Raw genomic sequence first — 24271 nt, 5'->3', positions numbered from 1 at the left:
CAGAAGGGGCGGCCACGTAAGGGTTAAGGAGAGCGAGAGAGCCCGGTTGCCTAGAGCGGCCTGCGAAAGGCCCCCTCTCTCCGTCCTTCCGCCTCGCCTCCTCTTTCCGCTTGTCTTCGGAGGCCTCTGGGGCGGTGAGTCCTTTGGGCGAAGGGGAGGCTGTGGGGCGACGCGGGGTGCAGAGGGGGCTGCTGGGGGGCTGAGAGATGAATGGGAGGATCCCCTGGGTGGGGGGGGGGTTAAGGGAAGCCATGGGACGCAAGGCCTCTGAGGTCCCAGCACACCCCACCCACCCATGACTGGGGGGGGGGAGTGGGTTGTTTGGGGGGCTAGGAAGCGGGCGCCCCTTGAGAAGGAGGGGCTCCAAGTGGGGAAAGAGGGTGGGCATCCACCTTTGGCAGACGCTTTCCTTGCGACCCCTGCATTGCGCGGGGGTGGTCTAGATGACCCTAGGGGTCCCTTCCAGCTCCACAGTTGGGGGGGGTGGAGCATAGGAGCCAAATCCATGAGGGCTTTGGCCACCACAATAAAACACTTGAGGGGGCTTGTGTCACGTGATCAGTTATGTGGGGCGGGGCTTGAGAGAAGGGGCTTCATCTTGGAGGAGGAAATCTCCGGAGGGGCTGCCTTGGCTTCTCCCTCCTGCCCAGAAGTCTCCTTAAAGTCACATCCATAAACGGGGCAAGGGGGGGGGGGTCATAGAATCATAGAATCATAGAGTTGGAAGAGACCACGGGTCCCAATTCCCTTTCTCCCCGTTCCTACGTGGAAACTGCATCTCCCTCTAGGACTGGGGCTCCCAAGGTCGGATGCTTCATGGCACCAAATTAGACCATTGGTCCACCTGGATCAGTGTTGCTGACTCTTGACTGGTATCCATGTTTCTTTGGGGTTTCACAGGCAGGGAGTTCCTCTCAGCCCTAGCTGCCTGGGGATTGATCCTGGGAGTTTTAGGCATGCAAAGAAGCTTCCCACCTAAATCTGGTTGGTCACCCTGAGGTCAGGAGGCTGGACTAGGTGGGCCATTTGGCCGGATCCAGGAGGACTTTGGTGATGTTCTTCAGAGTTGCATCCCCTTCCCCTAAACGGGTAGGGGGAGAAGGAGGGAGGGAGACTGCAGTGCCAGAGTTCCAAGATGGCAGAGAGAAAAGGTAGTCCGGAAATGAGTGTTTTTTTAATGGTGGAGTAAAGAAGATCCTCTTCCAGGCATGACTCTGCTGGGGTTCAGGAGGAAGCCACCCTTCTTTTCCTGTAGGAGGAGTTGCTGGGGTGCCACCTAGGGAAAGAAATCTCTGCAGGGGTTTGGGGCTGCCTTGGCTTTTCTCCCCCACTCCCAGAACATCACAACTTGTTTAAACTTTGGGCTCTGCGTGATGGTTTAAAAGAGGCTGCATCTGCAATCCAGAAATCATCATCACTATCGGAGGCTGGGAGAGGTGTGCTGATTTCCAAGGGACTGTGGGTGAAGAAGGAGAAATGGATGGGTGGGGGCTGGAAGGGAAAGCAGCCCCTCAAATAAGCGGAAAAGTCAGGAAAGCCCTGGCTGGAGGAAGGGAGTGGAGCAGTCTTCTCCAAAGTCTCTCACCTGGTGCATGTTTTGGGTGTCCGAAGAGGAGGAATATGCAGAGCAGCCCTGTGCAGATTTACTCACAAGCAAGCCCTGACAGGGAGAGCACAGATTGAATTGGTATCACCAAAGAAACTTTAAAAATGGGGCTCTTGTTGGGACAGTTCCCCATTTGGAGAGTCTGTGTGGTGCAGTGGTTAAGAGCGGTAGTCTCGTAATCTGGTGAACCGGGTTCACGTCCCCGCTCCTCCACATGCAGCTGCTAGGTGACCTTGGGCCAGTCACACTTCTCTGAAGTCTCTCAGCCCCACTCACCTCACAGAGTGTTTGTTGTGGGGGAGGAAGGGAAAGGAGTTTGTTAGCTGCTTTGAGACTCCTTAGGGTAGTGATAAAGCAGGATATCAAGTCCAAACTCTTCCTCCTCCTCTTCTTCTCTTTCTCCCCCTTCTCCTTCTCCTTCTCCAGAGGCTGCAGAATGTTTAGGGCAGGAGAATCCCTGCAGGGCCTCTGAGGCTCCCTTTGCTTCTTCCTTCCTCCCAGGAACCTGCAGTTTCTGAGCTCCTCAGGATGGATGAAAGCAGCTGAACCTGCCAACCTAGCAAGGATGGAAGGAGGAAGGTGGACAGATGACCTTGTCAGACTGCCTCCTGCATCCCTCCCTAAAACCTCTGGGCATTTTCTCCCAGGGCCCTCAGAGACATCTGGTGAGTTCCAGGGGAGTGGAGATGGGAACATAGATGGATCAATAAATGGTGAAGAGGAAAACCTTTTCCCAGGTATTTGAATTTTAGGTGCTATTTCCACTGCAGGGGATTGCACAAGAGGGTCTCTTCCAAGTTTACATAGAATTGCTCATATACTTCATCTAAGCATCACTGCACAGCTTGCAATATAAAAACAGAAAACCTGGCTTTGCCAGTAGTACATGTCTCAGGGCCTTAGTAGACTACAAGCTTAACATGGCCAAGGGTCAGGAAACCAAGCCTTATGAGGAATGGCTGAGGAAGCTGGGTATGCTTAGTCTGGATAAAAGGAGACTGAGAAGAGATATGCCATCTTCAGATATCTATCTTCACATATCTAAAGTGCTGTCATGTGAAGATGGAGCAAGCTTGTTGTCTTCATCTCTGGAGAGTAGGACCTGAAGCAATGGATTCAGATTACAAGAAACGTGAATCCAATTAAACGTCGGGAAGAATTTTCTGATGGTAAAAGTTGTTTGACAGTAGACACCCTCTGAAGGTGGTGGACTCTCCTTCCTTGGAGCCTGTTAAGCAGAGGTTGGATGCAGAGTTGAGATTGCTGCACTGCAGAAGATATTGGACAAGATGACCCTTGTGGTCTCTTCCAAGTGTACATATACCACCTTTCATCTAAGCATCACAGAAAATAGAAAAATACAAAACATTGTAACAACCGAAACGGAACCCCTCCCCCAATTTAAAGAGACAATTTAATTAGGCAAAGGCCTGGGAAAAGAGGAAAGTTTTTATTTGCTGCCTAAAAAGGAACACCTGGCATTATAATAATTTTACATTATTATAGCTGCATTCCTAAAAAAAATGGAAAAGGAAAAGGGAGAACGTAAGATATATTGAAATAAGAGGTGCTATTTTCACTAGATGTGTGCAGGCCTGTCTCTACCTGGTGGTGCAACTGGCGCGGCTCACCAGGGCACCATGGTCTCAAGGGCGCCAGCCTGAGTGTCCGGGGAGGAGAGTTGGAGTCCAGCTGGGAGAGTCCACAGTGTTTGGACGGGCTCTTCTGCTGTGGGCTTTGCCGAGCGAGGAAGAATGAGATAGAACGGGGAAGGAGGCGCTCGTGGAAAGAAGTTTTCATTTGCTTCCCATATTGGCCCACCTGGCATTACTATATTTTGGCATTATGTTAGGTGTATTCTTAAAAAATTGGAACATGAAAAGGGAGAAATAAGAGGTGCTATTTTTGCCAGATGTGTGTTATGCTACTTATTCCTCTTTGTTGGAAGCCTAACAGGATTTTCTTTCCTTCCCAAGCAGCTGATGTAAACAATAGTCAGAATTCCAAGAATTCACCTGGAATTTCATTGAAGAAACCATTTAAATGTATGGAGTGTGGAAAAACATTTGCTAATTCTGGAAGCCATAGAACACATCAACGGATTCACACAGGAGAAAAACCATTTAAATGTTTGGAGTGCGGAAAGTGCTTCATTAAGCATGCATCCCTTAGTTCGCATCAAAGAATTCACACAGGGGAGAAGCCATTCAAATGTATGGAGTGCGGAAAATGTTTCAGGTGGAAGCATTACCTTACTACACACCAGCGAACTCACACAGGGGAGAAACCATATGAATGTATGGAGTGTGGAAAGTGTTTCAGCAGGAAGCATTCCCATACTACACACCAGCAAACTCACACAGTGGAGAAACCATATGAATGTATGGAGTGTGGAAAGAGTTTCAGGTGGAAGTATTACCTTACTACACACCAGCAAATTCACACAGGGGAGAAACCATATGAATGTATGGAGTGTGGAAAGTGTTTCAGCAGGAAGCATTCCCTTACTACACACCAGCGAATTCACACAGGGGAGAAGCCATTTAAATGCATGGAGTGTGGGAAGACTTTCGCAGATAGTGGATCTTATGCCAAACATCTACGATTTCACACAGGGGAGAAGCCATTTAAATGTATGGAGTGTGGAAAGACTTCCTCAGATAGTGTATCCCATACACAACATCTACGAATTCACACAGGAGAAAAACCATTTAAATGTAATGAGTGTGGAAGGTGCTTCAGTCAGGGTGGAAACCTTAAAAAACACCTACAAATTCACACAAGGGATAAACCATTTAAATGTGTGGAGTGCGGGAAGACTTCCACAGATAAAGGATCCCACATAAAACATCTACGAATTCACACAGGAGAAAAACCATTTACATGTATGGAGTGCGGAAACTGCTTCAGTCACAGTGGAAACCTTAAAAACCATCTACGAATTCACACAGGGGAGAAATCATTTAAATGTATGGAGTGTGGGAAGATCTTCAGTCAAAGAGGAAGACTTAGAAAACATCAACAAACTCACACAGGATGAAAAAGCATTTAAACGTGTGCAGTGTGGAAAGTGGTTCAGCTGGTAATCACACCACTGCCATTGCTTTTTCCGCTGCCACCACCCCGTATCTTACGGGGACACACGGAGTCCAGTCAGTTGTTAACATAAACAAATATTCAAGTTGATTTTTAAATGCAGGAACAAGCTTATGGTTTCAGTTATTTTTTTCTCTTGTCAGTTTCTTATTCTTCATTCCTAACAACTCCAAACTGATTATTCCAACTATCTATCCGACTCCACCTAACAATTCCTCTCACTCTCTCACAATACAACTCTACCAACCCACACCTAAACCTCCCTCTTCCTTCTTCAACTCCCAAACCTCAACCCAACTGAACTCAACTCTCAACTCCCAAACCTCAACTGACTTTCAAAACCTCCCACTCTTTTACTCCCCCCTTGCATTCTCACTGGCCAATCACATCATACCCATTTTAACCCTTTCCTTATGACCTACCTAGGAGGCAAACGCCACAGGGGGGTGTCCATTAGAGAACCTATCCTCAAGCAAGGCTGTATTTTAACCGAGCCCCCAAATCTGGCACTTCTGTGCAGGATCGGGATCCTCTCGACACTTGTTCTGGTTTTTCCTTGGTAGGAATGCCAATCGGGATTCAGGCCTCGTCATGGGACAGAAACTGCCTTGGTCGCGCTGGTCGATGATCTCCAGTGTGCTAGGGACAAAGGTGAGAGCTGTTTCCTAGTTCTGCTGGATCTCTCGAGGACCTATCATAGAATCCTAGAGTTGGAAGAGACCACAAGGGCCATCGAGTCCAACCCCCTGCCAAGCAGGAAACACCATCGGAGCACTCCTGACATATGGTTGTCAAGCCTTTTATACCTCAGACTCCCATAACCTTTATCTGGCTTTTTTCCAGAAGAGGAAAAATTCTTTGCATGCATCCCAACCCCAAAGAAATGAAACCATTGAAAATTCAGTTTCTCACAGTTTATTATTAAGGAGTGATTTCTTTCCTTATTTATGTAGAAAAACAAGAAATGCATTACAATGCTAGTTTTAAGGAACAACATTCACGTCACAGATCTTTTTTCTTTTTCCTTTCTCCTGTGATGAGGCTGCATTTTAATGTTTCAATATTTTAATGTTGTATTTTAATTCTTGTTTTTAAGTTGTATTCATTCAACTTGTTTTTATTATTGCTTGTTAGCCGCCCTGAGCCCAGCCTTGGCTGGGGAGGGTGGGGTATAAATATTATTATTATTATTATTATTATTATTATTATCTGTTGAATTTATTGCTAGTACAAATGGTCAGCGGGATGGGGTGGTGGTGGTGCTAATCTAACCTCCAATCACAGGTAAAGAGGACAGGAACTCAGGCAAATGTACTCAGATCGGAGGCCAAGATAGAAAAGACTTGCACAGTTACCATGTACTTCCCCTTGGTGCTCAGGTAGGTGGGAACAAAGGACACCCAAACACTGCAGAAGACCAGCATGCTGAAGGTGATCATCTTGGCCTCATTGATGGGCACAGACTAGGAAAGGGCGCTGGCTAGGAAAACCACTGTTTAATCAGTTGGCTTCCAGGAAGCCCATGTAACCAAGAGCACAATAAAACATGGCAACAGACCCTTCATTGCACTGCAGGGTGATTAGTCCAGGCAAGGATTTTTGTCATTGAAATACACTGCAGACATCTGATCTCCCTGGAGACCAAGAGATGTGACGATAAACTGCTCTGACTCCTTTCTTTTAGCAAATGTGCCACTGGGGAAGTGGTAATTCTGTATTGATTTGTTTTGGATGTTGTATGTGATGCCAATAAAAGGGATGATGATGATGATGATGATGATATCAGACTCTGGGAATGAGGAAGAAATTGCCTGCCAGATGGTGCAGATCATAGAATCATAGAGTTGGAATAGACCACAAGGGCCATCGAGTCCAACCCCCTGCCAAGCAGGATACACCATCAGAGCACTCCTGACATATGATTGTCAAGCCTCTGCTTAAAGACCTCCAAAGAAGGAGACTCCACCACACTCCTTGGCAGCAAATTCCACGGTCGAACAGCTCTTACTGTCAGGAAGTTCTTCCTAATGTTTAGGTGGAATCTTCTTTCTTGTAGTTTGGATCCATTGCTCCGTGTCCGCTTCTCTGGAGCAGCAGAAAACAACCTTTCTCCCTCCTCTATATGACATCCTTTTATATATTTGAACATGATGACAACTTGGACACTGGAACAGGAAATGACAATGGAGTTGGCCAGACTCACAGCTCTCTGGAATATAAACTACAGTATCCAGGTTTATTTGAAGCCGTGACTCTTAGAGAGATTTAGATGTGCTTGCAATGTGTTCAGTGGATGGTATATTTTTCTCCTGCTATAGCCTTCTCAAGCAATGGAGGAGAATTAGGTAAGCATCACAGGACAAACTAATGCAGAATGCACCTTCCCCCTAATACTGTGTCAAGAACATGTTGCAGAATAGACCCTCAATAAAACAGCAGTCTGAAGGTGTTCATTAAATGAAGGTAGAGGTGGGCACGCTTGTTGTTTTTGCTCATCTAGAGCTGTGTTATCCAAGGCAGCTATGTAGGTCTAAGAGTGCAGTGCAAGGCAGACAGCAACATGTGGGAGAAGAGCTGCCTCTATACCAAACAAGAATTAAAATATAAATGAGAACTACCCCCCACCCGCAAACAAGGAACCAGTTCAACATTTCGTAGAACTGAAGAGCCATACTATAGTCAATGAAAGTTGGCTCTATAATATAATTGTTCAGACTTTAAGATGCCAAAAGACCTTTGGTTACTTTAAGACAGTGGTTCTCAACTTGTGGGTCCCCAGATGTTGTTGGACTACAACTCCCATCATTCCTGAGCTCTGGCCTTGCTAGCTAGGGGTGAAGGGAGTTGTAGTTCAACAACATCTGGGGGCCCACGGGTTGAGAAAGGCTGATTTAAGAGTTCTGTGTTCTTTCTCACTGAATGAAGAAGGCAGTTCATGACACACTCTTCTGTGGCCTTTATATCTTAAATTAAAAAGAAACATAATCATCTAACCAAGGCGAGATAGTTTTGGGCAGCCTTGGTGACGGTTGCCAAGGATTTGAATGCTGGGGAAGGGGCAATTGGGGCAGGGGGCAGTTTTTCAGGGCAGATGAAAATGGAATGGAGGGCTAGTGAAGAAGGGTGGGAGATGCCTTCTTAGGTTTGCCAACTAGTTGAAGCTGCGAGGCCACGTCAGAAGAAAAAGAGCATGAAAAAAGCTATGACTACTATGACCAAAATCCTGGGAATAGGAAGTTCGTTCATTGTCATTGTACATGGAAAAAAACAGACAAAAAGTGACATGAACTTTAGTGGCTTAGACCTCAGGTGCTCAAACAATATGGAAGTTATTGCACTGGGGAATGTAAAACATAGGCCCAGCGCAAGGAGAAGTTACATCACCTTGCGCTTTGAAATGCTGTTTAGTTGATTTTTTTCCACAGTCTATCTTTGGTTAAATCCCTGAGTAGAAGAAAAATTATAAGGGGGAGTAGCAGTGGCTAGGCAGTGGAGTCCTGGAGTCTCTGTGTGGTTTGAGGAGCAGGTGCAGTGCTGGAGGAAAACATGTTTACGAGAACTTGCAGAAGTATCTCTCTGATCTTGACATGGGTCAATGTGAGGGGAAAGGTGAACTTTGACTGGCCTTTACTGACAAAACAGCTTCATAATAGTCAAGAGGACCAATATACAGTGGTACCTTGGGTTACAAACACTTTGGGTTACAAACGCTTCAGGTTACAGACTCAGCTAACCCGGAAGTAGTACCTTGGGTTAAGAACTTTACTTAAGGATGAGACCAGAAATCGCACGGTGGCAGCGGGAGTCCCCATTAGCTAAAGTGGTACCTCAGGTTAAGAACAGTTTCAGGTTAAGAACGGACCTCCAGAATGAATTACGTTCTTAACCCAAGGTACCACTGTATTATTTTAGAGCATATATGAATATACATGCACAATATGGAGTGTTAGGGTTGTAACCAACCTTATTCCTACTCAGAGTAGACCCATTGATATTAATAGATATGAGTAACTTGGGTTCATTGGGTGGGATTCTACTAACTTGAGAACACGAGAACATAGCTTGTTGCATGCGTGAAGCAAAGTATACTCATGTGACAGGACCTTCTGCTTCTCCCCCATGAACACACATCCTAAATCTGTGAAAACTTGCTTTTACAAAATCTGGGCTGTATCTGAATATAAACACAACATGGGGTTGTTACTTCTGAACATCATGAGCACATGAAACTTCCTTTCATTTATTCACTTCCTTTCATTTGTGAACTCTTCCTATGAAACAATAATAAATACAGTGGTGCCTCGCAAGATGAAAAGAATCCGTTCTGTGATTCTCTTCGTCTAGCGGTTTTTTTGTCTTGCGAAGCAAGCCCATTGACGGATTAGCACTATTAGTGGCTTTTAGTGGCTTTTAGCGGCTTATCGGATCAGCTGATAAGCGGCTTAGCGGCTTAGAAAAAGGGGGGGGAGAAAAAAAACCCGCAGGAACTCGCAAGACATTATCATCTTGCGAAGCAAGCCCATAGGAGATTCGTTTTGCGAAGCACCTCCAAAACGGAAAACTCTTTCATCTAGCGAGTTTTCCGTCTTGCGAGGCATTCGTCTTGCGGGGCACCACTGTATATAGTAGGACCATTTCCTATATTAAAACAATTCCATATAGAAAAGCAATTTCACATTCAATACATAGGCAGACTGTTTGAAAGATCTCCACTCAAGGTCACCACAAAAATGAGGCAGCTGCCTAAGGTGGCAGATGCCATGGGGCAGAGACAGGACAGAGCTGTGAGAGCCAGCTGTCCTGCCCTGTACCCCCTACACTACCTGGCTGCCTGCAAGTGCAGTGGAAGATACACTATGTTCACCAGTATTGGGAATAAGATTCAATTGCCATTCTGATTGGCTTCTGCATGTGCCTTGTGAGAGGGCATCAACTTGTCCTTCAGCTCAGTCATCAAAATGTCTTGACCCAGCGCTGTCTCTACTTACAACCCATGTTCAGAAAGTAAGGTTTTAAATAGGCACCAAAGTGATAGCAGATATGGTTGCGTACATCAGCACCTTCTGTGTCAGAACATGGAGCCACCAAGACCAAGGTCTACAGATGCATCTAAAGCGGTGCAATTTGGACCCTTCGCATAAAAATGGGTGAAGGCATTCCAAATTGGTCCTCTTCAGATGGCGAACATTGCACAAAATGCCCAGAAGATCAGCATCCAAATAAGGACCAAGATCAATGTGTTCTCAAGATTATCAGCTTCCTGGCTTATGAAGAACACCTGGGGATCAGCTTAGCTTTCATTGCCCTATTCCTGTCTGTAATGCCAGACATGGTGTTAGGAATCTTCATTAAATACAAGGAAACTCCAATAGTCAAAGCCAACAACTGGGACCTCTCCTACATCCTCTTAGTCTTCCTCCTGCTTTCCTTTTTATCCTCTTGTCTCTTCATACGCTGGCCAAGGAAAGTGGCCTGCCTTCTCAGACAAACAGTCTTCAGCCTTATCTTCTCAGCTGCTGTTTCTTCTTTATTAGCAAAAAATATCACTGTGGTGCTGGCCTTCCTGGCTGCCAAGCCCAGAAGCAGGGTGAGGAGATGGTTGGGGTCTGGCCAACTCCATTGTCATTTCCTGATCCGGTGTCCAAGTTGTCATCTGCACCATCTGGCTGGGCATGCCTCCCCCTTTCCCGGAGTCTGACATGCACTCCCAGCCCCGAGAGATCATCCTGCAGTGTAATGAAGGATCTGTTGCCATGTTTTATGGTTCCCTCGGCTACATGGGCTTCCTGGTTGCCATATGCTTCACAGTGGCTTTCCTAGCCAGGAAGCTACCTGGGGCCTTCAATGAAGCCAAGCTGATCACCTTCAGCATGCTGGTCTTCTGCAGTGTTTGGGTGTCCTTTGTTCCCACCTACCTGAGCACCAAGGGGAAATACATGGTAGCTGTTCAGGTTTTCTCTATGTTGGCCTCCAGTGCTGGGCTTCTGGGCTGCATCTTCATTCCCAAATGCTGCATTATTTTTCTGAGGCCTGATCTCAATACAAAGGAGCACCTGACAACAAAAGATTAAGATGCCATTTATATTTTAAAATATTCAAAATTGATTATATCCAGTACTACAGAACTCAAACACACATAGTTGTGTCTAAAACATATTGCTTTATCACAGCTCAGGGCTCCTTTATGAGCATAGAGCAAAGCAAAATTATCCCCCAACCAGACACAGGACTTAGAAATTGGCCTTCCCAACCTTTTATCATATGTGGTGGAATTGTAAAATAATGAAAGAACTCTGGGAAATGATTTATAATGAATTGGAAAAAAAAATGTTTAAGATAATGTTTGTTAAAAAACCAGAAGCTTTCTTATTAGGAATTATAGGTGCAGAAATACTGAAGCAGCAGAAAAAGGCTGTTTATGTACCCAATGGCAGCTGCTAGAATGCTTGTGGCCCAGAGATGGAAAGACAACAAGGTCCCTACCATTAGAGGAATGGCAAATTAAATTGATGGACTAGGCTAAAATGTCAAAAAATGACTGGGGAAATCAGAAACCAGGAAGATCAAGACTTTAATAAAGAGTGGGGGAAATTTATAGTATATTTGGAAGACCACTCTAAACAACTGAACCCTTTAACAGGAATTATCTAGCACTTGAAGGTAACAAAGACTTGGCATATAATGAACAAATGGAATATCTGATTGATATAAATTACGCAGTAGAAAGGACAAATATGGAACTCAGGGAAAGGTGGAGGGAAGTCATCTAGTCAGAATAGTTTTAGGCATTCTTGACAATGGTTGCCAAGGAAATTGGAACTCTGGGAAGGTGACAGTTGGAGGCAGTTAGAAGGAGGAATGGAGGGCTGATGTGGAGGAATAATGGGAGATGCCTTCTTGGGTGCACGAACCAACTGAGGCTGTGAGGGCATGTCAGAAGAAAGGTAGCACTTAAATAGCTATGACTACTATAACTGAAATCCTAGGACTAGGAAAGACCTCAGGTGCTCAGACAATATCATGGAAGTTATGGCACTTGGGAATCTGGAAGACAGGCTCTCAAGAGCACATATGTTTAGGCAGGAAACCATTCAGGCCCAGTGCAAGAAGTTACCTCATATTGCTCTTGAGTCTGATGTTTAGTTGATTGTTTTCAAAGGCGATCTCTAGTTAAATCCCCGGAGCTTTGGCAGGAAGAAGAATAATTATAAGGGGGAGAAGCATCACCTTGGCAACATCCTGGAGTCTCTGTGTGGCTTAAGGTCCAAGAGCAAAGTTGGAGGAAAACATGTTTATGAGAACTTGCAGAAGGTGGCTCTCTGGTCTCAACATGGTCAGTTTGGGAGGGTGGGGAGGACATGTAAGCTTGGCCCGGCCTTTCCTGACAAAACACTTTCATTAGAGTGAGGTATTATTTTAGGGTGTTACCAATGTTTGTCCTACTCAGAGTAGACCCATTGAAATGAATATGCATGATTAACTTTGGTTCATTGGGTGGGATTCAAGGAACTTGTTGCATACATGGATGCAACAATCCCTCATGTGATGGGACTTCCCACCTCCTCATTTAATGTGCTCCCTAAATCTGTGAGAACTCACTGTCCAAAGGGTCATGATAACCAGCATGTACTTCAATTACACACTCAGCATGGTGTGGTCATTTCTGAAGAGTACGCACACATGAAACTTCCTCTTATTGGTTCATTTCACTTACGAATTTCTTCCTACAAAACAACAATAAGAAATAAATAAAAGTCTTTCATATCTGAAAACAAACAAAAACAATCCTATATATAAAAACAATTTCAAATCCAATACAGATACAGACTGTGAAAAAGTTCTCTGCTTAAGTGGCTGGTTCAGGAAGAAAGGTATTCAAAAGCACCAAAAGGTATGATATATAACTGATTGTTGTTGTTGTTTAGTCGTTTACTCGTGTCCGACTCTTCGTGACCCCATGGACCAGAGCACGTCAGGCACTCCTGTCTTCCACTGCCTCCCGCAGTTTGGTCAAACTCATGCTGGTAGCTTCGAGAACACTGTCCAACCATCTTGTCCTCTGTCGTCTCCTTCTTCTGCCCTCCATCTTTCCCAGCATCTGGGTCTTTTCCAGGGAGTCTCCAATTCTCATGAGGTGGCCAAAGTATTGGAGCAGCTTCACGATCTGGTCTTCCAGTGAGCACTCAGGGCTGATTTCCTTCAGAATGGATAGGTTTGATCTTCTTGCAGTCCATGGGACTCTCAAGAGTCTCCTCCAGCACCATAATTCAAAAGCATCAAGTTCCATATTGAAGGTGCCACCATGCTAAAGGCCCTGGGTTCATAAGGAACCCTCCCTGCAGAGTGCATTGGCTGGTTGGATGTATAATGGACACCAAAATGTACACATGACAAAATAATAATAATGATAGTAAATTATTATTTATACCCCAGCCACTCTGGGCAGCTTCAATACAATAACCTATTAAACATTCATACAAAGAATTATTGGAAGAAGAGAACAACCAACTTAAATTGAAAAAATATGACATACTTAAACAAATGGGCATAAGTTGGTTACCATAGCATCAGCTAAATGAAATTTTTAAGGAAGGGGAAAAAATAATAAATGGATTTGATACTAAATTATTAGATTTTGAAAGTGAATTGCTATTAAATAATACAAATATCTCAAAAATGTATGTTATTATAAGATTGGAATCTAAAAGATGAAGAAGTTAAAGAGGTGATGGATAAATGGGCCCAAGATTTTGGTTATCCACTAGAATTGGAGAAATGGGAAAACCTTTGGGGAAAAGATATGAAATTCACAGCATGCTAACTGATTAAAGAAAATATTATAAAGATGGCTTACAGGTGGTATTCGAGCCCATCAAAATTGGCAAAAAAAAAAAAATAGTATTAAGTGTTGGCGGTGTTATCATGAAAATGGAAACCTTTTCCACATGTGGTGAATGTGTCCCCAAAAAAATCTTTTTGCGTCACAATTTATGAAGAATTAAAGAAAATGATAAAATACACATTTCCTAAAAAACCAGAATTATTTTTATTAGGTATCTTTATAACAAATATCCCAGAAATTAATAAAAGAGTATTTCTTTATGCAATTACGGCTGCCAGGATTCTGATAGCAAAGTACTGGAAAAGTAATGTAATACTGAAGAATGGCACCTAAAGTTATGTGAGTATCTTGAGTTGGCAAAATCAACAGGAGTAATAAGAAATCAATCTGGAGACAATATCAGAAAAGAATGGGATGTTTTTAAAAATTATGGTTCCAACGATCACAAATAGTTGAGCACAGACTAAATTCCACAGAGATAACAGAACGGTTCTCCACCATGTTAAAAAGGATGCAGAAATTTTAAGATATGAAAAATTAAGAACCGCATGGAGGCAGAAGGAAGTCATCAAATAAATCACGGGAATGAAACCAGAGATTAGACATAGATAGGAAAGTGAGAGTCGCAAGGAGAAAAATATAAGGTGATGTGAAAAGAATCTCATATTGAAATATGTGTTCATAATTAATGACAATGACAGTTTGCATTCCTTAAATTATTGTATGTACTTGACAAGATGATTTGTTGAATGCTCTTTTTTATTCTTTTTTCTTTCTATTTTTCCTTCCTTTTTCGTTTTTTATTGTATAATCAATGTGTTTCAATGTGTTTTATTATGTGTAACTTTTAAAGTATAAAGCTTAAAAAAAGAAAAAAGGAAAAGAAAGAAATGAAATCTCTCCGTTACAAGAATGCACTTCAAAGCTTTACTGCAGAACAGTCTTCAATTCTAGTTACAATAAGTAATCCACACGTTTATGTCTTGCTAGTAGTTTAGTCATAATATCTGCAAGCATATCTACAGTTGGAGTATACTGAATTTTTTTACTACTCCTTGATCACGTCCGTCCTTTACATGATGAAATTTGATGTCTATATGTGTTGTCCTTTTGCTAATCTTTTCAGATTCTGCCATACTTATACGAGCTGGATAATCCTCAGATATTGTGACAGCTTTCTGCATGTCCAAATTCATTTCAAATAATATTTGCTTAAACCAGATTCTCTCATCACTGTGCCATTGAGAGCGTGCTCACTTATGGCTTATGTGTGTGGTACGGAAGCTGTACTGCCCAGGACAGGATGGGGTTGTGCAGGGTTGTTAAGGCAGCAGAGAGCATTGTTGGCTGCCCACTCTCCACCTTAGAGCAGATTTATGCCACAAGGTGCCATAGGAAGGCACTGGACATAGTAAAAGATCCATCGCATCCTGGTCACTGTCTCTTCGAGCTCTTGCCGTCAGGACGGAGATACAGGTCGATGAAGACAAGAACGAGTCGTCTTAAGAACAGCTTCTTCTCCAGAGCGATCTCGGCCCTGAATGGGAAGCCCGGACTTTGAAAGTCATCTAATCTCCCTTGCTGTATTATATTGTATTGTTTAATTAGTGTTTTTATGGAGCAGTCAAGTAATTTCGTTGTCCCCAAAGGGGGCAATGACAATAAAGATATTCTTATTCTTATTCTAAAAGCTGTAGGTAAACTAATATATTCAGCTTCAAAAGTTGAACAGACACAATATTCTGCTTACTGCAATATTGTTCAACTGTAGCTTTATAGTAAAGAAATAAAATAAAAAAATCCTTCCAGTAACACCTTAGAGACCAACTAAGTTTGTTATTGGTATGAGCTTTCGACTATGGCTACCTACCTGTAACTAGTAAAGAAATAGTGTGTCATAAGTGGATTTACAATCACTAAGATCTGGTGCCTAGTCTGCATTAGCATATACCTCCAGTTCACCTGAACCTTGTGCTGACAATTTCAGCTTGTAAGCAATAGTACCTTTAAGATACCTGATAATTCTCTTTATTGAATACCAGTCTTGTTCTGTGGGACTCTGTGCCAGAGGAACTGCTGGAGCTGATCCTGAGCTGGGTGTCTGCCCAGACCCTGGAGACTGTTCTCAGGCAATCCCTCTCGTGGAGAAGAGGAGTTGAAACCACTATCTTAAATATGGGATTGTGGATATGACTGGGGCGGGGGGGAGGGAGGAGTCAAACGGACTTGGGAATTTGGGATTCTGCCAACCTGAGACCCAAACTCTCTTGTGCTACACTCTGTACCCTGGACTTACAAATACCCAGTTTTGGGAACTAATGATCAGAACATCTAGGTCAGGAAGTCAAGGCACTGTGTCATGAGATTCTGCTGTGTATGGGACATTGGAGAAGCTGTACTTTGGGGTGGCAGGAGTTATCTGGACAGCTGGTTTCATTCAGCTGGAGGCAGTAAAGAAGTTGACTGGGACTCTGTGGGTCCTTCAAGGTGTGGGGAAATTTCAGCTGACCCCTCTCTCCTCAAGAGACAAGACCCCCTTCACCCCATAGGGATTGCATCCTGGAAAGTTGGTTTAGATGTATACCATCTTGACAGCTCATTAAAGAGCACCTCCTTATTTTCTTGGCATTCCAACACCTTCATGATGATTTGTTTATAAAAGAAAATTTGTGAATTGCTGCAGAAATTTGGAGAACCGGATTTAAGACTGAAAAAATGAGAACCTGAGAGAAACGAAATTGACAGATCCTTCTTACCCCCCCCCCCACTTTGCAGCCATTCAGCATCATTCTAAGACATGAGTTTACTGCTAAACATGTAGCTCAAAGCCCTAATTTTGTATTGGATTTGGGCCAGAAGAAAATATGAGGCCAGACAGGTTTAAAAAGAAATGAATGGATTCCTTTTATTTTCTTTTTCATCCAGTAGAGGGAAGTAGTAGCAGATGTAGAAAAGGATCTCAAAATGAGAAAAGGTGGATACAGGACTTATTCAAATGGTGGAATAAGCAAGCAAAGCAGAGAAGATTTTTGTTGGCTGTGTCGGGATAAATGCTTCCCTCTCTGTGTTGCTGTCCTGGTTGCTCTATCCACTTGTGTCTGATGGTGGAAGGAAGATGCCAACAGAGTCTACTGGGGGTGATGGGCTTCATTCCTCACGCATTCCCCTGTTTAATGTCATCTGCAGTAGAGGAAAAAACACAGGAATCTCCTTTGGCCAAGCATTCAACCAGAAATGGCCCAAGATGTTTTAGGGGTCAGAGACAGAACATCCATATGGTGACCAGCCACCCCATAAGCCAGAGAATTTACAGTTTGTCCCCCTTTCATGTCCTTCTCCCAATTCTATCAGCCCAGGTTGGGGACCCCTCATCCTGCAGAGTGGGAGTCCAGTCCTCCATTCCACCAGCTGTTTCATTTGATGTAGCTGCCAGTGTTAGAGACTTTGGTGCAGGACCCTAAATCATGTCCTGATTATGGGTTGGACACAGAAGAAATATGGGTGCTGGCCTAGAGAGGCCTTTTGTGGTTTCGATCTGCTTCACATGTAGGGTTGGTGAGAGGCAATCTCTGTTCATACTTTACCTGTACTGCAGGGGGTGCTGTACTTTGCAATGGCACTGTCACCTGGAAATACAATGAAAGATGGTCAGGAAAGACTCTGGCTCCTCCAACTTCCTGCCACCAGATTTCTGGTCTGGTGGATTTTTTGGGTGGGTTGGCTTTAGAACATTTAGAACTATTACTTTTGTATGGCCATGGGGTCATGAAGAGTTGGACACGACTAAATGACTAAACAACAACAACAACATGGCGGATTTACAGGTTTTTTTGGGGAAGGCAGTTTGAGAGCTAACTAAGAAGCATGAGATGAACCTTAATGACAATACTGTTGTGGGTTCGGAAGGTCAGCCTGAGTCCTGTACCCAGTGGGAGTTAGACTCTAATAGAGGATTCTATTGCTGAACTAGTCAGACAAGTCTGTAAAACAATGACTTAGCTGGCCACTTAAGTGTCCTCCTCAGAATCCCAAAAGAATGAGGCAGGCTGTGAGAGATACAACTAACTGATCATGCCCTCCAGGGTAGTGGGTGGACTTCACCTAGGTAAGAGGACAATAGCCAGTGTGGTGTTTGTGAACTGGCCTGGAAGCTGGCTGGAAGATGGAGACACAAGAGACATGCTTGCTCTGTGATGGATCCCAAGCTATGAGTGATGGAGAAGTAATATTTTTGGGGGGTGGGGGGATTAATGTTGTGAGCCCCTCCAGCTTAGGCTTAGGTTGTATATATGTGTGTAGGGAAAACAACATATCCTAAAGAAACCACAGCCTGTGTTGGCCTTCATTGCAAGGTAACTGAACCCTGGAGAAGGGGTTGGAACCGCTGTAATCTCTCAATGCTCAGAGTTTGGGTGGCTTGTAATGCTACTATATACTGAGCAGTTCTGTAGTACCAAGAGAGAGAGAAGAGTTTTGGATTTGATATCCCGCTTTATCACTACCCGAAGGAGTCTCAAAGCGGCTAACATTCTCCTTTCCCTTCCTCCCCCACAAGAAACACTCTGTGAGGTGAGTGGGGCTGAGAGACTTCAGAGAAGTGTGACTGGCCCAAGATCACCCAGCAGCTGCATGTGGAGGAGCGGAGACGCGAACCCGGTTCCCCAGATTATGAGACTACCGCTCTTAACCACTACACCACACTGGCTCTCGAGTGTGGTACCAGAGCCCATGCTTACCTGTTTCATAGTAATCGTAGACTTTCACCAGGGCAGGTTTCAGGTGCTGGACAGGGACATCCTGCTCCACCGTGAAGGATAGGCTCTGGGTCACATTGTCCACCTGTGGGCAAGCCAGTTGGGTAAGCTGTTATAAGCCATCACACACCCAGCAAAGCAAGACCTCGCAAGGGTGTGCCATCAGGCAGGCAGAGGGTTCTAGCTGTTGGCATTCCCCAAAGGATGCATTTCTTGCTCTCCCATCCCCTCACTCACCTTCTCCAAATACAAAAGGACGTGGCTGGTGCTCACTTCCGTCCGCTTGACCTGTGCTTTACCGATTAGCTGGAGGTGAGGATTGGGGGGTGGGTGGGAGAAGAGAGAGATTTATTATTCCTGAGCAATTGTGACAAGCCAAAATCCCTGCTGCTGCCTGAAGCCCCAAGGAGTGTAAATATTGTATTCAACATAGTGCTAAATCAAGCTCCAGCTCCTTGAAAGATTCCATCAACAGTGTCTCCAGACAATTTTACACATCACCTGGGAAGACAGGTCAACTAATGCCAACATCACCAACAAAATGCAGCACTCAAATCCAAAAAATACAAAGAAATACATAAGTAAAAACAGAGAGGCCATCAATAAAACATTTGATAAATATCAATAAATAACGAAACAGAGCAATGTGATGAATCTTGTGAGCATGTGAATGCCTGCCTAAATACAGTGGTACCTCGCAAGACGGAAAACTCGCAAGACAAAAGGGTTTTTGGTTTTTTGAGTTGCTTTGCAAGGCGATTTTCCCTATGGGCTTGCTTCGCAAGACGGAAACGTCTTGCAAGTTTGTTTCCTTTTTCTTAAAACCGTGAATACAGTTGCGACTTGACTTCGAGGAGCAACTCATAGCACGCGGTGTGGCAGCTTTTTTTGAGGTTTTTGAAGACTTTGGTGATTTTTTAAGCTTTTCCAAAACTTTTCCGACGCCGTGCTTCGCAAGACGAAAAAACCGCAAGACGAAAAAACTCGCGGAACGAATTAATTTCGTCTTGCGAGGCACCACTGTAGATAGGTCTTTAAGGAGGTGTTTACATCACTTGGGAAGACAGGTGAACTAATGCCAGTGTACTGGAAGAAGCAAAGATCACCAGTCTTGAAGCAATGATTCTTCAACATCAACTTCGTTGGACTGGTCATGTTGTGCAGATGCCTGATTATCGTCTTCCAAAGCAAATACTCTGAACTTTAAAATGGAAAGTGTAATGCTGGTGGTCAACAAAAGAGGTTCAAAGACTCAAGGCAAATCTTTAAAAAAGTCATATAAACACCGACAACTGGGAAAGACTGGCTTGCAAGCGCTCCAGTTGGAGAACAGCCTTTACCAAAGGTGTCATAGGTTTTGAAGACACTCAAAGTCAGGATGAAGGAGAGAAATGTGCTAAGAGGAAAGCATGTTTAGCAAAGCCTCACTGTGATCAATTCCTGTCCGGAAACCTATGTCCCCACTATGGAAGGACGTGCGGATCCAGAATTGGCCTCCACAGTCACTTATGGACTCACTTTTAAAACCATGTTTATGGAAGACAATCTTACTCGGCTACGAGTGATCACCAAAGAAGAAAGAAATCAGGTTCCTGTCAGTGCAAGGATTACTGTTAGTGCTTCCGGCCAGGACGGCTATGCTTTGTGTCCATGGCTTTGGGAAATAATGCTTCTGAATACCAGTTGCTGGAAGCTACATCAGAGGAGGGCGCTCTTGTGCATGGATCCTGCTTGCAGGTTTCACACAGACATCTGGCTGGCCACTGCGAGGACGGACAGTGAACAGTACACCTCCTTCAGGCAACTCAAGTCAAGTACCCTTTACTGACATCACATAAGAACATTCAAATACATTCAGAATAGATAGGCCAGTGCAATCTCTTCACCACCCCAACGGCACAGTCACCCACCAAAGGGCAGAAGGGCCGAGCAATCTGCCTCATCTCTGAGGGTTTCCAGCAAGGGCAGGATCCTGTAGCATACTTTGGCGACAAAAAAATCAAATAGAGGAACTTATCTACTGTCTTGGTGAGCTCCTGGTCTCTTCCCTGTAATAAGAAGCGCATAACCTCCATCTCTGGTTTCCATGTTGGAATACATAGATGGTCTAGAAATTGTTTGCAGAGATCATCAGACATTTTACATTTAAGAGCCACGTGAGCTAGAGTTTCCACCAGGTGGGCAACGCATGGGCAGATCCTATCTCCTTCTGCCAAACCCACAAACCAACCCCAAAGGAGGTTAGAAGGATTAGAATTGAACCTAGCTAGCGAAAAGGCCCTTCTTTCTTGTGGATTAAACAAAAATTGTAAATAATTAAGATTAAATTCCCTTCAGGCAACTCCAAGCTGGTGCCAAATGTATTGCTCTGCTTTCCATTGAACAACATCAGCGAGGCCAAGAGGGGCTTTTGTCTTCTGGGCAGCCCAGGATCTCTATACACACTGACCAGGCTTGCGCCTCAGGAAGATCACTTTGGTGCTGCTAATGCAGGGATCAGCAAACTTACCGCGCCTCGAGCTGGGGTCTCCAGCCGCTGATAGCGCGGTGGGCCAGAGGGCGGGGGAGCGCGTGCCCATACGCGTGCACACACACTATTTCCGGCGCACTTCTGGGTCGGAGGAGCACCAGAAATAGCATGTGTGCATGTGCATGGGCCTCCTCCGACCCGGATGTGCACCAGAAATAATGTTTGTGCATACACAAATAACGCTTGTGCATGTGCACAAGCTATTTCCGGTGCTCCTCCAACCCGGAAATGAGCAGCAGCGCAGCACCGGTAAGAGCGGGTGGTGGCAGCGGGCAGCGGGGGTCACCGCGGGCTGGATAAACGAGTCCCTCGGGCCTTATCCGGCCCGTGGGTCTTAGTTTGGGGACCCCTGTGCTAATGCAACTGTTTGACTTCATCCCCAGAGGAGCACTGCATTATCTCTCAAGTCAGACGGGTGCCAACAACAACATAGCCAAGGGAGTTTTGGGGGTGGGGGCACTGCCACTCAAACAGCCATTACCTGTCTTACAGACGATTTTACTGGGATGAATCCTGAGAGCATCTTCACATCAAGGATCACCATGTTAGAGGTCGGCCGCTTGCCAATGTAACTGAGAGATCAAAGAGGGAAAGAAAAAAATTCTCACACCAGAACTCCAATGCTTGTCATCCCTGACCACCAGACCTCCCACAGCCACCCAATCTGGCTTCTAATACCTTCATACCTCATGTTACGTTTGCTTCAGGTTGCGTGTTTTCAGGTTGCGTCCCATGGTTTCGCCGCTTGCGCATGTGCAAACACGCAAAATGACATCACGTGCATGCACAGAAGCGACGAATCCCGACCCGCGCATGTGCAGACTCACAGATGCAGGTTGCATTCTTTTCCTCTAATTGATAATTTTATCATTTTTGTAAATGGCTTTAAGGTTTCATATTGTGGGTTTTTTTTCTACGATCGAACAGTATATATACTGTACAGATCTAGATATATAAATATATAGATTTCCACCATGGTTTGCCCCACAGTGTTTGTAGGGGCTTAGATGGGGCCTATTCCAAATGCCTGGTTTATTATTAAGGATATTTTTTTACGCTTCATCCTTATGAATAACTGGCCTTGTGTAATGGCTAGGACTCCACTAGCTATCCCAGAACATAGTACAACAACACAACTCGATTATCAAACAATTTGTAAGACAGTTCAAGAAACAGAGCAAAATATCAACCGAACCAAGGACCAGAGATGCTGTGCTCCTGCAGCTAGCTAGCCAGCCTGTGAAGGGATTACCTGACATTTACAGCAACGTCAAATGTTTTGTGAGCTTTGGGTCCAACACAAGACTCAGGGACTGTGTACACATCCAGCTTGAAAGGCGAGTCCTCTGGGCGCGGATGCACGTTGTACTTCAAGGTGGTCTGGAAGGGAAACAGCACTCAGGTATGTGAGATGTTTCTGGCAGCAGGACACCCTGGAGGTTTTTAAACAGTTGGGTGGTCATCTGTCATGGATCATAGAATTGTAGAGTGGGAAGGGACCGCAAGGGTCATCTATTTCAACCCCCTGCAACGCAGGGAACTCGGCTAAATGCTGAAGATGCTTTAGTTGAGATTCCTGAATTGCAGAGGGTTGGACCAGAGAACCCTCGGGATCTCTTGCAACTCTACAATTCTATGATCTGGTGGCAGAAAGTTCTTAAAAGTAGAAGGGTGAGCAAATGATTGGGAGTTGCTGCGCCATTAAACTTCAGCTAACAGATTTGGACAACATCACGGATTGGAATGGAGCCAGAGGAAGCTGCGCTGATAAAAAGACAGTTGGAAAAATATATACTAATAAAGCTGTATTCGAGGGATGAAAGTATATGATGTTTGACATGATCGAGAATCCTGGACTCAGGGACAGAGAATTATAAAGCGTCAAAATTGAGATGTGGAAAATATGGAAACAACGAGGAGAGGTAGGACGGAGATTTGGAGATATGCTTCAGAGATCCAGACCATGGGGCGCTCCAAAAAATTAATAATTATAATCTGGACTATAATTTGGTCTTTTTAAAATTTTAATTGGAGTATTATGATTGGATATATTAATTGGATGTTTTTTATCGGAAAATCAATAAAAATGATTTTGTTGAAGAAGAAAAAAAGTAGAAGGGTGAATTAAGCAGAGAGGTACGCTCTGCTTTAGCCAGGAGCTCTCTTCCCTCATATGACTTGGGACTACAAGTCATAGGAGTGCCAAGGAGTGTGGTGCAGTCTCCTTCTTTGGAGGTCTTTAAGCAGAGGCTTGACAACCATATGTCAGGAGTGCTCTGATGGTGTTTCCTGCTTGGCAGGGGGTTGGACTTGATGGCCCTTGTGGTCTCTTCCAACTCTATGATTCTATGATTCTATACATGGTGGCTTGGAAACCATCTGTCAGTGACCATGCTGTGGTGGGCTGCATTGAGGAGGAATGGTGGGAGCCACCCCCTCCCCCTGATCCTGAATCTTCCCAGGAATAGGAGGACAACGTAGATTTGGAACATTGGTTTGCAGAGGGGCACAATTCAGAAGGCAGAAGCTGAGAAATACTGAATGGGGAACAGCTAGAAGAAGAAGAAACACCGGGGGGGGGAGAGGGTCAACAGATTCACAGTTGTTGGACAGCATTCCTCCACCGCGCTCCCCAAGGTCGAGAACAGCTCAGTCTCAGAACAGAAAGCACAGAGGGTATAAGCTCAGATTACAAGACGTAGGAGTGACATAGATTAACTGGGACGGAGGGGGGAGTGAGCTTTAATTGGGAGCACCACCATTCTATCGAGACACAATCTTTGTCTCTCACTGTGATTATTAAAGAATCTAACTGGTAAGACGATCCTTTCGTTTGATCTTCTTATTTACTGCCACAGGGAAGGAAGCTGATTCCTCGAAGCCTGACACCATCACACGTTCTTTCTCTCCCAGGTACCCTGCCTGGGCACTTACCCACCTGGATATAGACACAGCGATCTCCTGTCGCTTCAACATTGTAGTCTCCTGGCACTTGGGGCAGAGATCGGCACTGGAGAAGCAGGCGGTTTGTGTTGTCCACATGGAAAGTTCCCAGGGCATTCGCTCCAGAGTGCACAGACAAGTCTGTCCCTGTGCTACTTCTGGAATAGGTTAAAGCCCCATACAGAGAGAGCGCCTGGAGCGCCACCACAGTGTCCTGCAACAGAGACCATGGGGAGGGGCGTGTGAGCCATATGTCTTTCAATGGAAGAGGACAACCCTCCCTTTGAAGGGCTTCCTGGTCCAAGATATTGGCCCAGATCCAACAGTCTCCAGCTGTACTTATATAAACAGTACAGCATGGTTAAACTCCCTTTCCTTAAAAAAAACATCCAAGGACTTGCTCACCAATTTATTGACAGCTACACGCATTATGATAGCTAGGAAGTGGAAGGGGCAAGCAGAATATAAAATGGAAGAATGGTATAAAGAGGTGTGGGAAA

General features: G+C 44.7%; 2 protein-coding genes and 1 long non-coding RNA gene across 3 annotated transcripts in view; 2 read left to right on the top strand and 1 right to left on the bottom strand.

The window, feature by feature from the left end:
• Nucleotides 1-92: 92 nt before the first annotated feature.
• On the top strand, nt 93-4828 carry LOC309527407 (uncharacterized protein). Its single transcript, XM_082214256.1, has 3 exons — nt 93-134; nt 2108-2271; nt 3583-4828. Exons 2-3 carry the CDS (start codon nt 2139-2141, stop codon nt 4644-4646), a joined length of 1197 nt encoding a protein of 398 aa, XP_082070382.1. The 5' UTR covers nt 93-134; nt 2108-2138; the 3' UTR covers nt 4647-4828.
• A 3235-nt stretch (nt 4829-8063) lies between these two features.
• Nucleotides 8064-23854, top strand: LOC309527450. Its single transcript, XR_014217229.1, has 4 exons — nt 8064-8998; nt 9329-11646; nt 12523-12593; nt 23742-23854. It is a non-coding gene; the product is annotated as an uncharacterized lncRNA (long non-coding RNA).
• The window catches only part of LOC309527258 (alpha-2-macroglobulin-like), a 56245-nt gene continuing 48397 nt past the window's right edge, over nt 16424-24271 (bottom strand). Inside the window, exons 30-36 of the mRNA XM_082213911.1 lie at nt 23767-23985; nt 22081-22208; nt 21310-21400; nt 18536-18604; nt 18281-18383; nt 17129-17170; nt 16424-16724 (exon numbers count right to left, since the gene is read on the bottom strand). Coding sequence (XP_082070037.1) covers nt 16699-16724; nt 17129-17170; nt 18281-18383; nt 18536-18604; nt 21310-21400; nt 22081-22208; nt 23767-23985 — 678 coding nt within the window. The 3' untranslated portion in view covers nt 16424-16698. The remainder of the gene's footprint in view (nt 16725-17128; nt 17171-18280; nt 18384-18535; nt 18605-21309; nt 21401-22080; nt 22209-23766; nt 23986-24271) is intronic.

The sequence above is a fragment of the Podarcis vaucheri genome (genome assembly GCF_965113315.1).
Source record: "Podarcis vaucheri genome assembly, chromosome: 2".
In the NCBI taxonomy this organism is placed as follows: Eukaryota; Metazoa; Chordata; class Lepidosauria; order Squamata; family Lacertidae; genus Podarcis; species Podarcis vaucheri.
Note: the sequence above shows the minus strand (reverse complement) of the source record. Positions and strands in the feature narration are given on the sequence as shown.